We start from the raw sequence: 17,885 nt of genomic DNA, 5'->3' as shown, positions 1-17,885 counted from the left end.
CGCAGAAGAAATAGTTCTTTATGGAGCCTAGATGGTGTGAATGATGAGACCAAAGACTGCAATATCTTGTACCAAAAATATATTGAATAAATGGAGGAAAGGGGAAATGGAACAAAATAATTAACACAACACACAACGTAAATGCCCACAATTAAATAATAAATCAATGCTGTGATCTTTCTGTGCAAAAGTCCTTTTTGGTCCTTTTCTTTTTAAAGTTCACTTTTAAGGTATTCCTCCTTAGAGTCCAGCTTCATACAAATGGGGAAATATGTCCGTAATCCAAAGACGGCTAAGTGGGGAAAAGAGGGGAAACAAAGAATGGTCCTACCGGCTCGCCACTTCAATATGAAGAAGATTAATTCAAAGGGAGGGAACAAAACCTGACCTGTAGGTCAGAAAAACGTCCATTAGCACATCAAGTTCGATTCAGTTTACCGGTAAACAAATATATTTTTCTGCAAGCCTATGTAACAATGCAAATCATCATCAACCAATGTACAACAGTTAAATTATTAATTATCTTGGCTACGTAGCTTAATCTATACATTCCAGTAGCGTTCGCTACAAACAATACAAAAACAACAATAAAGGAAAACAGCTGTCTAACAGACAGCATAGCCGAATTCAAGGCAACACATAACAATAATCATTCAATCGCACTTTGTTTCAAAGTAAGCCCATTAAAATGCTTAAGTAAATAAAAGTGTTCAAAAACAGCGGTTTTTGAGCCGGAGTTCTGCTCGCGGTGGGAACGCCGCCGCACAAAGTCATTTTTTAATCGCGCAAACGATCGACTGGTTACTGACAACCAAAAGGTTGTTTTTGGTAGATATTAAAGATCATGGGTGGGCGGGGCAAATGGAGCAGTTTTCTACAGTCGAGTAAAATTCCAGGAAAGAGCTGGGTGTGGCTTTCCTTTAAATCACATGATCAACAGCTTTAAGATGGAGGCAACTCGCTCAGTGTTTCCTGTTTCATTCTTAGACTGTGGCGATGGTAAGTAGCAGCTTTTCACTTGTTACCTGGCATCTTTTCAGCCACCAATGATAGTCATTGTATGTTATCAACATTTCACTAACTATGTTTTCTCTCATGTTTAAAATAGGCCGACCAAGAGCAAAATAGGTATGTCTGCAGACTCTGCTGTAGCCAAAGTTATCAGATCTCCTGTGTCTTTAAATCCCTAACTGCTCGATCATTATCATTTTAGAAGACAACAATTTCTCAAAGGAGGTTCAAAACTAATGCCTACAAGATTACCAAGAGGATGGTTCGGGGCTCTTACATGACTCCGGGAAGTCAACACTTGGTGGATGAGGTGTGTTACCTTTGACACTTTTAAGACAGTCCTGTTTATCACTACTAACAATAAGCAAATATGTTTTCACTCAACAGATCCTTCACAGCATGTTGTTTCTGGGCAAAATCAACAACATCCCCTTTTCTCCAGAAGAAATCTTCCCTAATCCTTTTGTTTTGGGTTCTTTAATGAGAAGATATCCCAGGCCTTTAAAGTTGTATTCGACTCAGCTTCCCAGGCGAAGTCCCTTCTCCTGTGTGCTCGACATGGTAAGATAACTCTTCTCACATTGTCAGTCAATCTGACAAACTTCCAGTTTTTAGGAAAGTATAATGCAAAGTGCTTTTTTACTGAGAAATCCAAAGAAAATCCATACTGTACCTTATACTTCAACATATGCTTCTAGCTATACTTCTCCACCAAACACAGAGACTGCAGGAGAGCTGGAGACTTGCTTCAGAATTTGTTAGTTCTAAATAATGTCTAACAGACTCATTATTGGAGATGCTTACAGTCTTCAAGGCGTATATGATGCTGTCACTGTGTAGCTGCTGGATCTGTTAAGTCAGCTCAAAGACTCTAAATTCAGCGTGTTTTGACAGCCCGGCATAGCAAAATAGAAAAAAAAAGGTCAATTAGCAAATTTAATTATAAATTAGTGAGAACAAAGATGGATTTTTGCTTATTGATTTAAAATTAAATAGATTTTTGTGACTTGTTTCACCCCCTATCTTAAAATGTCTAAACCAAAAGCATCCAATGGTCCTGCATAGTTAAATAAGTCAAGCAGCGAAACAAACATGTTGATCAACTTTCTATGAAAAACAACTATATAATCAGGTGCAACACTTTGACCAGATCTGTAACTGTTTTCAGATCGTCCTGCAAAATAACTCAGAGAATGAAGAGCAAATAAAGCAGAGTCTGCAAGATCTCCTCACAGACTTGGACTTAGAAGAGAATAATAAAAAAACAGCTTTCGTCTCGTCCACCATCTGCATTTCTCAAAAATCCCAAACCAACAAATCAGAAAGGTACTGCGGAGTCTCCATGTCCACCAAAGGTCCTAACGCTGGGAAAATTATGATTGCTGCCTCCTGTCTTAGCAAATGGCATAAATATGTATCTGGTGCGGTGATGACCTATTATCCAAACACAGTCCAGAAAGATTACTTTGATGGAACAATTGAAGTACCTGGAAATATCAGGTGTGAGGCTTTTTGTCTCCGTGATGGTGCCAGAATGAAGCCTTGCAGATCATGTAAGAATTTGTTTGGCTTGAACACAGAAGACCTCAGAGAGTGGCCATATGGTAACTGTGCTGAAGCTGAGAGCCTGAGCAATTTGCTTGAAAATGAGAGAGAAGTTGAAACACATGTGGATGAATACTCAGCTGAAAAGGACAACAGGCAGAGAGCTGAGGATGAGGTTGGTAGGGTTCTTAGAACCGTGTTGCAAAGGATTCGGTTTAACTGGACAGGTGAATTTTACAACCCAGAACAAGAGTGAGATGAAATCGTTTGCATTCATCATTCTGATAAATCAAAGATTCTCTGCTCTGACAGCATCTGTGTGGATTTTCTGTAATCACAGAGACGTGTATAAGCATGTTTACTTTCCATCTCCATGTAATTGTCACATTTAATAATTAAAACTGGCTTCTATGGGTTTTTGTTTGTTTGCTTACATATCTAGTGTTTAATGCAATATGAAGCATTATCAGACAGCATTTATTGGGAAGAATCCCATATTTATACTGGTCTGTACCCAGGGTACACAGAAAATAAAAACACATGTTTTCTTATTATGATCCCAACTATAATTTACTTAAGCAAAAGCACTACATGTGTAGTTATAATATTTATAGCAGTTACTGTTGAGCTTTAAATTTATCATCTTAAATGTTTATATGCTGATTATATTGCTTTATATAAGAAAGGCCTAACTCTGAGTACACTCTGTGCCAAAAAGTGCTGACAGGAAACTGCATGCTTTTGCAGAAACGTGCTTTTGCAGCTAGAAAGTGAAGCTGATATATATCAGTTTTAATTAGTTTTTACCAACTGCTTGCTAGGGCAATCCCACGAGTTTGGTGTTTTTGTATTGAACATGATTCCAAGTGCTTTCTATAACACATAGCAGAGGTGCCACAACAAAGACTGAGAAGAGGACAGGAAGAGACAGTGAAAGAGATGCACTCCTTCGCCATTCATGTTAAAGCGTTGCATAGCTTTAATTTTAGAGAGTGTTGCATAACTTTAGTCATTTTTCTACCACAGGTGAAGCCAAGAATTGTGAAGCTCTCTTTTGGCCAAATACCAGAATCTGTAAGAAGAAGAAAAAACAAACAATCAAATAGGTCATTATTAAGAGAACAACAATCTCTTGATGATTATCCACAATGTCTTTGATAACTCTGAGATACAAACTGTCAAGGATATACACATCCCAGCAAACAATAGCTGTGTTTGACTAAAGCGATTAATAACAAGGACAGAGCTACAATCACTACAGTCAAACATAAAGGGCTTAATCCTGAATCCAAGTCTGAGCTGTGATGCCGTTGGTGCTGAAAGCTGCTCAGATCCTGAAGCTGCACGTTTTGTCTCTCTCTAACCAAACCAGCAGCAAAAGAAGACACATTTCGCTTGACATAAACATTGTCATGAATTCCCTCTTACTTTTGCTGGTTTGCTTCCACCACCATTAAAACACACACAGAAAAACAACACAGCACAGCTCTCTGCCTCTCTCAGTGTACTTTAAGAACACCGTTTCCCATCTCAAATCTCTGTTTTTGGCATTATTCGCTTGCTTGTTATGAAGCAGTCTACCGTTGTTTACAGCCATTTTTTTTAATGACTTCCGACAAGACAGCCTCATTTCTGCTGTTCAATACCAAATTTTATTTATTTTTTTCAAATTAAGTGAAACTGCAAAATGCTCTGCTGTGTCTCTATTAAAACCTCTTATTAAAACCTCTGAATCACTTCAGCAGCATCAGCCAATGTACATTTGTTGAGTCGTGGTTCTCGTCTGCTTTTGTTCTACTGCAGAATAATATTTTTAAGGTTATCTACTGTAAAAAGCTAGGCCAGGAAAATCTGCTTCATGGTTTTGTGTTTTATCCTCAGTTACTTTGACACAAAAGCATCTGCTGTGATGATCACACCTCTGATGAAGTTTCACAAGTGTCAGTACTGATAAATGATCAGAATTATAATGTTTCTGACTCTCTGAGTAAGAATTAAATGGAATCTAATTGGGACCTTGTGAATTGGAATTGAACAGGTTCTAGAAATCAGTGATGATACTCAGCTCCAATACCCACCTATGATATGAGGCTTACGAACGCTGACTGGGTTTCATTTACCAGCTTTTTATGTTCTTCCTGCAGTTTCCTCCCCACATCACTCATCTTAACTTTTTTCCAGTCCTCCTCAGTCTAAACAGAACACACAACAATACAAAGAAAAGCTCAGGTGATTGATCTCTAACACTAGGCATCCCCAGTCTTATTCTTAGCAGTCTAACTTCTCACCATATCTTTGAAGGCCTCTCCATTGTAGTAGCGCTTGGATGCTGGATACTCTATCGTTTTGTCACATAGTTCCAGGAAACTGGAAGCCACCAGATGCAGCTCCTCTCCGTCATAGCCGTACAGCTTTTTGTCCTCACACGTCATCAGCACAAGCTCGTCACATGGACATGAGGTGCCCTTTACCACACCAATAACCTGCATTTTTACAATCTCGGGAAGGTAGAATTTTCCCCAGGCGTTAACTTCATCATCATCCCCGTTGTATTTGGTGTTCTCAAGCTCTTCTATCCACAGGTCAGCACCACTTGGCTTCTTCAGGTGAACGCACATGCTTTTGTTTTTGGAAACAAAATCTTTCACCCATTTCAGGTACTTTTCACCTGGAAAGAAGCAGACAAGGAAATATGGATGAATGTAGAAGTGTTGGAAAAGACAAATAGCAAGGTTATCCTACAGCAGTTTGTGAAAATGTTGTATCTTGAAATAAGCAGGCAAAATGAGGATCTCACTTATCTCATATGTTCTGACTACCGACTTTCTTCAGTTAAAGGACAAAAAAAGGGCACACTGGAGGCTGACAGAGTGTGCAATGGTGGGAATCATTTTGCAGAACTCACTAAAGTTTGTTTCTCCTGGAACAAGCTTTTTACACTTCGGCAAATGAAAATACTGTGTTAAACTAAAAAAGAGCACCAGACCAAGGTCTACAGTACTAACAGAAAAGCATGCCGTTACCTGTTGCCTGTCGACACAGCTGCTGATCTTCCTCACCAAAAAAATGAGGATCCCTGAAAGGAATAGAAAGGTTATGTTAAAATGAATGACTGTCACGGTGATCATGGGAAGCTCCGAAATATCACAACAATAGCTACGAAATCACAAAATGCAGTGTGATGTCTGTAAGCACCAAACATGACATCTCTGCAAATTCATCTTGAAATATGTAGGTACCTCACACGTACAGCTGCAGCCATCTCAGCCATTTATCACTGTGGCTGCCAAGTGGCTGCCACTTCACAAGCGCATGGCACAACATAGAAGAGCCACCTCCACAGGACAAGACTCAGCAGTCCATCTGCATCTTAAGGATAAAGGACACTCTTTCGAGGATGCTAATGTTCACATTTTGGGCAGAGAGGACAGATGGTTTGAAAGAGGAGTGAAAGAAGCATCTATGTCCACTGTGAGCGACCATCTTTGAACAGAGGCGGGGTTTACGACACCAACTCTCTGCCATCTATAATCCAGTTTTGAGATCCTTCCCAGACGCCTTAACGCCCACTCACATCCTGGGCCATCTGACCTCAGGAATTCGCATGATAAGGTGGGGCCAGGTTTCACAATGAACTCACCCGAAACTGGCTGATTGTGACCCACACCCAGTTTCACACCTTGGCTCAGGTGATTAGAGGATCATCAGGGGGTCCTTTTGTCCCTCTGTGGGGGGAAACTCCCACTAGGTTTATATCTGGGACTCTCCACCATTTGACCTTAGAACTGAAGAAGGTTCTCGGATGAGAGGTGAAACGTCTTCAAGTAACTTAAAGAAGTCCAGACGCTTTTCTTTGCAAGCTCCTTTGACTACGATGACCTGGATGACTGAGAACCTTCACAGACATAAGGTGAATGTGACAAACAAAGCGCCTTCTTGTTCTCTGTGATAATGTAAAGTTATTAATGAAAAAACAAACGAGTAAAAAACGGACTGGAAACATGTCTTCAATCAAAACTCGACAAAAACAAAGAAACAGCCTCACTTCTCTGCGACGCTCCCTAAAAATGACGTTACGTGTTACGTACCAGAGATTTCTATACAGCCCTTTATCAAGCCGAGAGAAAGTGACACAAAACCCTCCAACTAATAACGACTAGCAGAGAGGCTCAGCTGAGTGTAGTTACCTGGTTTGCAGACGCATACAGACGTTTCCTGTCCTCTCGGACGCAGCTGTGATAGAACATGTGGTGCATTACCGCCACCAACTGGCTTGGAGTGAGGACCGGAAATCGCTCATGCCAAATCAAAAAAAAAAAAAACATAAAGAAAGATTAAGTGAAGAGATAAATGAATACATTAAACCAAGAAGAAAAAAACCCACCACCGGACATATACATCCTCATATCCTTCTGTACAAATGAGTTTGTTTTAGAAACTGAAAAAAGCCACAAAACCTTCACATCTAGAAATCCTTTGCAGTAAAACTTGTTTTTTGGCAGGTTCCACAGGTTTTGAATCAGTTTTCTTCTTTATTCCTGATAATTTTGACAATGAAAAAGAACATGTTCTATAGGGCTTTGGAGTTGACGTCACGCCGCAATGCATTGTGGGAGCGCGGCACCATTTTCGAGGTCTACGAATCAAAACAAACACACTGTGTTGGAACGACGATTACAAGATGCTTAAAAGCAGCTCAAAAGAGAATGGACTGTATAGAGACCGATTGCGTCCAGAGGCGAAGCGGCGGTACTTGCAGAAAATAGCGTGCAGTGGAAATGTGGACCCGTATGAAATACGGCCGTGGAGTAGAAACCCTGAAGACGTAGCCTGATATATTTTCGTACCTTATCTGTGGAGTCAGCGCGTACAAGTCGTCATTCAAACAAAGGTAAGTCAGCTCGAGTACTGCGTGTGATATGCGTTTGATTTCCCTGCAAACATTCACATTAGTGCAGCATAAATTCATTCATGAGGGGAAATTACAGTGAGAACATGTGGAGGCTGTTAGAGGGAGAAGATAGTGAGTTCAGTGCAGGGCTGTGCAGAGAGGTTTAAAGGGGCGGGTGCTCAAAGTTAAAAAGGGGCACATTGAACCAGGCTGAATAACAACAACACACATTCATCAAGAATCTAATATGGGAAGGGCAGGGCTGTGTTGGTCTGAGACTGTAGACATTAAAAAGTCCACAGGAGAGATGGTAGCTGATTAAACAAGTGTCATGAGATAATAACAAAATGCAAAGATTGGTGACAGCGCTTGGAACCATAAGGCAACAAAAAACTATGTACGTAAAAAAAAAAAAAAAAAAAAAAAAAAAAAAAAAAATTATACATCACTGTGTGTATATATATATATATATATATATATATACACACAGTGGGGCAAAAAAGTATTTAGTCAGCCACTGATTGTGCAAGTTCCCCCACTTAAAATGATGACAGAGGTCAGTAATTTGCACCAGAGGTACACTTCAACTGTGAGAGACAGAATGTGAAAAAAAAATCCATGAATCCACATGGTAGGATTTGTAAAGAATTTATCCGTAAATCAGGGTGGCAAATAAGTATTTGGTCACCTCAAACATGGAAAATCTCTGGCTCTCACAGACCTGTAACGTCTTCTGTAAGAAGCTTTTCTGTCCCCCACTCGTTACCTGTATGAATGGCACCTGTTTGAACTCATCATCTGTATAAAAGACACCTGTCCACAGCCTCAAACAGTCAGACTCCAAACTCCACCATGGCCAAGACCAAAGAGCTCTCGAAGGACACCAGGAAAAGTATTGTAGACCTGCACCAGACTGGGAAGAGTGAATCTACAATAGGCAAGCAGCTTGGTGTGAAGAAATCAACTGTGGGAGCAATCATCAGAAAATGGAAGACATACAAGACCACTGATAATCTCCCTCGATCTGGGGCTCCACGCAAGATCTCATCCCGTGGGGTCAAAATGATCATGAGAACAGTGAGCAAAGATCCCAGAACCACACGGGGGGACCTGGTGAATGACCTGCAGAGAGCTGGGACCAAAGTAACAAAGGTCACCATCAGTAACACACTACAACGGCAGGGAATCAAATCCCGCAGTGCCAGACGTGTTCCGCTGCTGAAGCCAGTGCATGTCCAGGCCCGTCTGAAGTTTGCCAGAGAGCACATGGATGATACAGCAGAGGATTGGGAGAATGTCATGTGGTCAGATGAAACCAAAGTAGAACTTTTTGGTATAAACTCAACTCGTCGTGTTTGGAGGAAGAAGAATACTGAGTTGCATCCCAAGAACACCATACCTACTGTGAAGCATGGGGGTGGAAACATCATGCTATGGGGCTGTTTTTCTGCCAAGGGGACAGGACGACTGATCCGTGTTAAGGACAGAATGAATGGGGCCATGTATCGTGAGATTTTGAGCCAAAACCTCCTTCCATCAGTGAGAACTTTGAAGATGAAACGCGGCTGGGTCTTCCAACATGACAATGATCCAAAACACACCGCCCGGGCAACAAAGGAGTGGCTCCGTAAGAAGCATTTGAAAGTCCTGGAGTGGCCTAGCCAGTCTCCAGACCTCAACCCCATAGAAAATCTGTGGTGGGAGTTGAAAGTCCGTGTTGCTCGGCGACAGCCCCAAAACATCACTGCTCTCGAGAAGATCTGCATGGAGGAATGGGCCAAAATACCAGCTACTGTGTGTGCAAACCTGGTAAAGACCTATAGTAAACGTTTGACCTCTGTTATTGCCAACAAAGGTTATGTTACAAAGTATTGAGTTGTATTTTTGTTATTGACCAAATACTTATTTTCCACCCTGATTTACGAATAAATTCTTTACAAATCCTACCATGTGGATTCATGGATTTTTTTTTTCACATTCTGTCTCTCACAGTTGAAGTGTACCTCTGGTGCAAATTACTGACCTCTGTGCAAGTTCCCCCACCTAAAATGATGACAATCGGTGGCTGACTAAATACTTTTTTGCCCCACTGTATATATCAGCAATCAATCAGAAAATCATTGGTTCATATTACAATTAAATATGAACAGGCTCCTTAGATGTAAGCAGTTCAGATCTGATGTCATTTACATTCTTCACACAGCACATTCGTCCAGGCTGACAGGTAAACATAGAACTAATCTCAGGTAACATGACTCATAGTAGAGATCCAGTAAGAAAGATTGCAGGCTCTAATATTATTACCACACAATCCAAGGACACACCAACAGCTCAGATTTGTAGAACTATTTAAACAAATGTCTTCTGAATATTCAATTCAGGTTCACAGTGGGGGGGGGGGGGGGGTTTCGTGGAATTTTTTAAATAAAGTCTGCAACACAGAAAGAGCTGTGATCAAGCTATTTATTACTGCGCCAACACACATCAAACATCACAGTTCAGTCATGTCAGCGCTGCCACAGAGGTCGTGCTCCTCCTCCTTTACGCCTTCCAAGGAAGAGGGAGGAAGTTACAAACTGATCCTACCACACTTCACGTGTCTCGCTATGAAACCTAACGCATCAATGGTTGTGCTGTTTTGTGCCCTTGGCCTTATCAGCACCTGTAAAGGGAGTTGTTTTCTCAAACTGCTGAAGTAAGTTCATCTAGTTTTAGCAACTTTCACTGAACAGTAACAGTGTCACAACTAAGCATATGCATAAGCACTTAAACACTTTAAATGAGAATAACAGAACATTTCTATTACAGAGGCTGGAACCTGTCCCAGTAGTAGGTAGAGCACACCTGGACAGGTCACCAGTCTGTCAGAGGACTAACACAGAGACAGACATCAGAGTAACAAATCTATTTAAAATTAATGTAAGTTTGCTGCAGCTGTATGTATGAACATGTGTTTCTGTGCTCACAGTCCACCTCTCAGGAACCTGCAGTTCACTTTTAGTCTACTTTAAACAGACCTCACAAAAGGCTGATGTGGCTGGATCAGTAGTCTGATTTGAGTACGATACCTTTGGCCATGGATTCATCTGGTGCATCGCTTCACTGCAGTCTTACGTATTTTCCCCACACCTGAATAAAAAAATACTGATATATACAAATAACAGCTTCAGCTGATGCAGCCTGACTCAATCCTAGATGTTCAGCACACAGAGACACAGAGGTGCCGTTTAAAGTTTAGTGTTAACCTGAGTCACTGATCATTTGCAGTATTACAGAGTCTGGCAGTCTTTGCATGATGTCCACGTCACTGTAAGTTTCTAGCTGACTTCACTGCAATTTCAATTTCAATTTCTGCTGTTCACAAACGCTGTCCATCTAATCTGACTGAGCTGGAGCTGTTTTGCAAAGAAGAATGGGCAAAGATTTCAGTCTGTAGATGTGCAAAGCTGGCAGAGACAGACCCTAAAAGACTGGCAGCTGGAACTGCAGCAAAAGGTGGTTCTACAAAGTGTTGACTCAGGGGCTGAATAATTACGCACACCCCACTTTGCAGTTATTTATTTGTAAAAAATGTTTGGAATCATGTATGATTTTCGTTCCACTTCTCACGTGTGCACCACTTTGTGTTGGTCTTTCACCTGGAAGTCCAATAACATTGATTCATGTTTGTGGCTGTAATGTGACAGAATGTGGGAAAGTTCAAGGGGGCCGAATACTTTTGAAAGCCACTGTATATGTAGACACAGGACTACAAGTAGAAGATCAGACATGAAAGTGGAGATAACACAGAAGACCTGCAGCAAAGGTCAGAGGTCAGACTGGGCCCCTGGATTCAACAATGAGCCAATGATCATCAAGCAGTGACTAAAGCAGAGCCCTGACCTTCTGACATTCATCACACAGTCAGAACAAATGTCTGCTGATGACTTCATCTCATGAAACGACTGATAGATGTCAGTTCATTGATCAGCTGAGCTGCTGATCTTCATCGTCACAGAAACATTCAGCTTGTTTCAATCAGTAAATAACTCCCACTACTCCCAGTTTGAACTGTTCCCACTCAAAATGCTGTGAGAACAATGATCATTGTAGAACTTCACAAACATCACGTGTTGTTTTCCACATGTAAGATCAGCAAACACACAGAAACTTCCTGTTGCCACACACGGCCTCTAAAATCTCTTCCACGCTTTCTGTCTGAAGTCCACTCTCTGTGTCGGATCCACAGGAAACAACAAGATCTTATTAACATGGTTTTCAATGTGTCTCCTTCCAAAAAGTCCAACCAATGAACAAATGTGTGTATTTGTGGAGGCCGAACAAAAGCATGACACATTTCTCTGTTTCTATAAACTGGAGTCAAACACAAACATGAAGAGTTTCACTGACAGACTCCAAAATGCCCCCACAGTGGATCAAAGGGAAATCCTACAGTGTGGCCAGAGACTCTTAATGGCTCCAACATCAACACATCCACAATGTTGGATCCAGTTCTGCCTCACAGAGTTACTAAGACACACCCTCTGCAGCATCACAACAGCTCCACCTGCTTCACCTGCCTCCTCAGCATCTGTACACCTGAAGAGAAAAGAAAGGCTCCAACAGCTCAAATCTACAAAGGATTCATGAAGTTTCATCCAACAATAACATGTTTGCCTTCCACAGTGTGCTGTTAGACACCACTGTACCTCTGCCATTTCAAAAAGAGCAGCTTGGGAACATTTTGGCTCCAAACACTTTGTGTTTAAGTTCTTTGTTTTCTTTGTGAAGCCGACAACATCTGGAGCTTTGTGACTCATAGAAACATCATTTTGTTCTTTAGATGACAGCAGATTGGGACTGAATAATCAATCACTATCAAACCAATAAAGACAAACATGCTGATTTTACAGGAACTTTGTTGGAGAAGCTGCAAAGACATGAAACTGGTGGAGATCCCAAACCAGTTGATAGTGCTGGTTATTCCAAATAAAGCTGTTTCCCTTTGAGATGAAATGACTTTGTGTCCTGATATATAATAAAGATGTTGTTGTTTTTGAGCCCCTGTATTAAAAGTAGTTTAAAGTCAGCTTGAGTTTGATGTCTTTATGTCAAAGCTGCTCATGATGTTGAGCTGCTGATGGAATAAAAACAATATAAAAGCATGTAGTCCAGACTTAAATGTAGCCTGTTGTTAGCTGAGGTCCACACACAGTGTTTGACAGTGTAAAGTGTGTGAAAGGGCTGCTGGTGGAGCTCACTAGGATGAGCAGGTGACCACGAGGTGGAGAGCAGCTGGCCTGGCTTTGACCCGGGCCACGCCCCCTTTCTCTCTGCTTTGCTGTCACTTATCTTCACTGCTCTGTCCAATAAAGCTGAAAAAGGCCCCGAATCAAAGAAATCTGCTGCAGCCTCTGAAACGTCTTCTGTTTCCTTCCCGACGGCTTTTTCACCGTCAGCCCATCAGACAGTCCAGCAGCATTTATGATGATGTCATGATGTTGAAGAGGCTGCTACGGTGGCCTCCCATGACCCCCAGCCTCATCACAGCTGAGATGCAGACATTTGAAACCATTCAGCAGACAACTGAATAACAGTCCAACACAACAGTCTGTGTGCAGACACACACTGACCTTTCATAGAGTCAAACACAGCTGGTTGAGTCATTTCTCTGTGAGTCTAAAGTGAATCTAGTATTTGAAAGTCCACTTCCTGTATTTGTTGTTGAAGACTTCTTCAGCTTCTTCTCAAGGACATCAGCTGCTTGTTTGGCAGCAGAGGCAGTTAAGAAGCTTCCTGAAAAACACTGAACAGTGAGTTCACTGTGGCATATGACAGATTCAGCTTTCTGTGTGCAAATGTGTCTGTGTCGACCTTTCAAATGCTGTTGAATCCAAAACATCAGCGGCTCCTCGGCTGCTCGCTTCATGCACTTCTGTCTGTGTGACAGTCCAATGACATCACAGCTGTTTCCAGCCCCAGTGTCTCAGGACTGGACACCTTTAAACATGTCGAGGATCAAACAGCGTCCAGCTAAACACACATGAAACTATCAGAGCTGACAATCATTCCAATAACATCTAATGGTTCATGTATGTAGACACAGGACTACAAGGAAATGGCTCTCAGCATCTGGCTGTGGGAACACATGAGTCCCTGTTTGTGTTCAGATTGTGTGCATGTTTTAGACGTGTGTCACATGTAGAAACACAACAATCCCACAATGACACACAGATGTGTTTGACACAGCTGTGCAGCTGTAAGTTGTTTCTAATGATTCATTGAAGCTCTTCTAACATTCTGGAGACGATCAGTACATGAATCTGTTCAACACGACAACAGTTTGACTTCAGTGTGAACGTTTGCATTAAATAACCTTCTTCATCCAGCTGACAGCATCTTCATCCTATGATGTGAACAGTTCCTCCTGTTGATGACAAACCTCTGACAGGATCTGCTTGAGGAGCTTTTTCATGTGCAGCTCTCTGAGCTCAGGGCTGAGCTGCTGTTTCATCTTTAAGAGCTGCTGCCTCCTCGCCGGACTTGTTCTCCTCTTCTTCTCCTAATCACACCATTTCTGCTTCATATTAAATTCAATAAAGATGCTGACATGTATCTGTAGCAACAACATCATTGAATCTAGAACAACTGGAGCCAAACCAGTGGCTCTGCTGGGATCACTGGTGAGCCAACACTTCCTTGTTGATGCAGATTTCAGGGCTTCCTTTTGCTCCTCCGTTATAACTGTTCTCTCTTCTCAACACATGATGACACAAAGGAATCAGCAGTGACAAAGATGATGCTGAAGAGAAGCACACACTTCACACATATAACAGAGCAGTGCAGTTACACACACCTCTGCTCGACATCAGGCCTCAAACAAAGACACAAAACACTAACTTGACTCTAAACAGAAGAAACCAGCAGCTGTTTCTGTTCTGTGCTTATTTATATTTGACACACATGCTTCTCTTTGTGCAAACACACATCGCACTATAAGGGTAACCTCGCACACAATGATTGGACAGCACAGTGATGATGCTGGGAGATCCTATACGCAGCAACACAGAAACACTGAGAACTTTAAACAATGATGGAAAGTGTTATAAATGACTTGTTGGCCTCTGATCTGTCACAAACAGCTGAAACGTGTCTCTCATGAGTCACATGAAGGTTTTTGACAGAAAGGACAAAAAGTAGCTGCAGTCAGTTTGTGTCATTTTTATATTTATTCATCTGGGAGAAAAATCTGAGGGACATTAAAATGTGTTTTCAACAGAGACAAGAACATGAATATAACAGAACAGGTAAATGAACATGTTTCAAGTAAACAGCTGGACTGATCAGGTCCAAACACAGAGTGATAAACTTGTCAAACAGCTGTCATATCTTTATATAGAAGCTCTTTATAAATGCTGCTCACTGCAGTCTGTTTACTAATAATGTCAAAGTGTTAGAAACACAGAAACATCAGAATGGTCTTTGTTCACAGAAACCTGTCTGGGATCCTTTGTTGTTCTTTTGATGCAGAGTTACATTATAAATATAAAGAGTTATTTCAGAGTCTCATCAGTTTTCCTGCATGTCTTTATTTAACACATCAGCAGGGCTGAAGCTCTCATGTTAAACACACACTGATCTATGGACACGTTCATGTGTTTCTAACAGAACCAGGCTGTTATCAGCCTGCACTAACATTATGTCACACACACTGAATGTAACAGTGACAGTTTACATCATCACACAATCAGCTGTGATTGTTTCACTGTCATCAAACGAGTCAACAGGAAGTAGAATCAATAGAAACCAATCATTTACTGACAGCATGTCTGATGGAAATAAGTGCAGATTATGTATGAAGTCTAACTGCACACAGTAACTGTGTTACAATAAGGACTTAACAGCGCCCTCTGCTGGAGTGTTTCAGTACTGCGTTAACTACAATACACCACCTCCTCCTCACACCACCTGCTACAGCTCTACTCTTCTATGACTACAGTCATCCACAGCACTGATGTGAGGTCACATGGTTCATATGTAAGGAGCACAGCTGACCTCAGGTCAGTTTAATGACTGTGAGCAGCAGCTGTGTTATTGTCACTGTGACAGGGAGACACTCTCAGACACAGCGCTCATGTCAGCTTGTTCTCATGCAGGAGGATCAGGAGCTCCATGTTTGTCTTTCTGTTTGAATCATGATGTGTTTGTGCCATCAGAGTCTGTCATGAGTACTCAGGGTTTCACAGCAGCTCTTCTGGATGCTGACGAGGACTCCAACCTCATGTTTCACCTCTCTGAGCTTCTGATGTCTGTGAACACTCGTGTTTCTTCTCTGGGCTCATCTGGACAAAAACACCTTTCTGTGTTTGGCTGCAGCCTCATTCTGACTGACAGGAAGTGTGTTATCCATGAGCTGCACTTCTGTGAGGAAGTTTCCTGCTGTGTTTCCTGTCTGTGGACAAACACGAGTGTTCCAGCTGAGGACTTGGTTCCTTCCACCTGTCCATACAGGACATCACGCTGTCTGCAGCTCTGTAAATGCAGCTCCAGGTCCTTCCACGTGCTGCTCTGTATTTGTGCAGTTTGTAGTGTGTCCTGGGAAACGTAGCACACATGGTGTTCTTCTGCTGTTTCCTCCTTTCACTGAGTGTGAAACACTGACGCTGTGCTGTTGTTCACAGAGGGGAGCTGATTCTAGCTGCAGCTGGACTCTGTCATCTAACTGAATGTGTTGGTGCTGATCACGGGGCTCTGAGGGGGGAGCAGCAGGAGGACTCTGGATGCTGACGTCAGTGTATCTGTGGAAGCTCCCACAGCGTGTCTGTCATTCAATATTGTGCTGTATATTGTATCTATGCAAAGATGAACAGACTGTGTGTTCACTGGTCTCTGTGCTGCAGCTCTGATGTCATCATCACTCCCTCCTCCACCCTCAGCAGTCCCAGCATGCTGCTGTGGTGCACCCCACCCTCACTCTACACCTGAGCCACAGACCACACCCTCCACCTCAATATACACCACAGTTTTCTCTGCTGTGGAAATGAGATCAGGAGGAAATCATCATTATTATTATTTAATAAACGCTCACATTAATGTGGGCTTATTTGTTTCATATTAGAAACATTAGTTGAGTGTTTTTAGTATAAAATGGTCAAAGTCCCTCTTTTTGCTCCTCCCCTCACCTGTGGATGGACGCTGCTGTTACCGTGGTGACAGCTTGGATGTGTTTCAGTCCTGCCTGGTTATCACTGCAGGAATCTTTCACATTTATTACAGGTAATAACTCTGATTTTTCTGTGTATTATGAACCAAATGTATCCTGATACACACAGAGATGGATGAGCAGAGGTTGTTTTTGCAATTTATGTAGTTACTATGGACTTAATGCATACATATTATTAAAATTAGGGCTATAACAGTTGTATTGATGTATAGCAACTTGAAATGCTCCCACAAATGGCTCCACAGCATGTAAAAATATAACAAAAGCTCTGGCGGACTTGGTTCTGTGGTCAGTCTTAAAGGGTGAAGTTAAACTCTGTAATCTTCACTGTGTCACAGAGTTCAGTGAGTCCCGTTATTCACAGTATCAATCAGATCATCAGAGAACAGCTGATCAGCAATCAGTGGTGCCAACAGCGCCTCCTGTGGTGAGAGGATGCAATAATGCAATGTAGCATTTTTCCACTCAACACTTGCAGTCATGGAAACTGTCTGTTGGATCTGTGTGACGTTGCTTTCTTGGTTAGAGTTCCTCACAAATGTCCAGATGATTCTTCTAATGAGGCGTCGACCATGTTTGCAGCTCTTTGGAAGAAAACGTCGCCCTTTGCCATCCTTACTTTTCTTTGACTTCTTCAAATGCAGCTGAACTCCAGCTGGTATTTTCTTGGACTTTGCAGCTGTTTCTGGTCATCAGTTCATTCCTGCAAACCTCTGAAGCTGAACAACAATGATGCTGCATTGCTGGCTGATCCCAAAAGGTTGATTCTGTTCATCTGGACGTTTTCAGAAACGTTTGCTCACTGATCAGGTGACTTCTTCAGTCTCAGCTGACTGCAGCTTTACAAGCTTACAAACAGCACATTTGCACAATGACTGAAAGCAGCAGCACCTGATATATATGATACTAATATAATACATATACATATATAATCCATACTAATGATGAAGGAACTGAGCTCACAGTCCATTGTTCATTCAGTGAACTACTCAGTTTATTTTGGGCCTCAGAAATGCTCACTCTGTTTGTACATCACTGTCAGCAATAGACTCATTCTGCTGTGTGGACAGGAACACATGTGACATCACTTCCTGTTTGTTTGTGACTGAAGAGGAAGAAGTTTACAAGGAATCATTTAGAAGAGTTTCAAACATCAACTGATTGAATCCATGAATCTGAAAACGTGTTTGTGAGTGAAAGAGACAGACATGTACAGACTGAACTATCTGTTCAACA

General features: G+C 41.8%; 1 protein-coding gene and 1 long non-coding RNA gene across 3 annotated transcripts in view; both read right to left on the bottom strand.

Annotated features, from left to right (window-relative positions):
• Positions 1-4,483: 4,483 nt before the first annotated feature.
• Positions 4,484-7,884, bottom strand: LOC145424511 (uncharacterized). Of its 2 annotated transcripts, none has more exons than XR_013905600.1 (3): positions 5,580-7,884; positions 4,845-5,224; positions 4,484-4,739 (listed from the first exon to the last, which is right to left on the bottom strand). XR_013905600.1 is itself a non-coding variant. In XM_080297884.1 (3 exons), the coding sequence occupies exons 2-3, from the start codon at positions 5,172-5,174 to the stop codon at positions 4,635-4,637; spliced, it is 444 nt and encodes a 147-aa protein (XP_080154010.1). In that variant the 5' UTR covers positions 5,175-5,224; positions 5,580-7,884; the 3' UTR covers positions 4,484-4,634. The 2 variants fall into 2 exon arrangements, 1 of the variants encoding a protein (XP_080154010.1); XM_080297884.1 differs by having other exon boundaries at positions 4,484-4,748.
• Positions 7,885-14,636: 6,752 nt separating this feature from the next.
• Positions 14,637-17,885, bottom strand: part of LOC145425111 (uncharacterized) — a 4,823-nt gene continuing 1,574 nt past the window's right edge. Inside the window, exon 2 of the long non-coding RNA XR_013905777.1 lies at positions 14,637-17,885. This exon is cut by the window's right edge and continues 578 nt beyond it. This is a non-coding gene — a long non-coding RNA (uncharacterized LOC145425111).

This window comes from Astatotilapia calliptera, chromosome 3 (assembly GCF_964374335.1).
Source record: "Astatotilapia calliptera chromosome 3, fAstCal68.1, whole genome shotgun sequence".
In the NCBI taxonomy this organism is placed as follows: domain Eukaryota; kingdom Metazoa; phylum Chordata; class Actinopteri; order Cichliformes; family Cichlidae; genus Astatotilapia; species Astatotilapia calliptera.
Note: the sequence above shows the minus strand (reverse complement) of the source record. Positions and strands in the feature narration are given on the sequence as shown.

Bases quoted from the DNA above. Each gene is read 5' to 3' on its own strand.
- LOC145424511 (XM_080297884.1), bottom strand. From the start codon at position 5,174: ATGTGCGTTCACCTGAAGAAGCCAAGTGGTGCTGACCTGTGGATAGAA. The intron at 4,749-4,844 runs GTGAGAAGTTAG...TGTTCTGTTTAG, and splicing joins GAGAGGCCTTCAAAGATATG to ACTGAGGAGGACTGGAAAAA.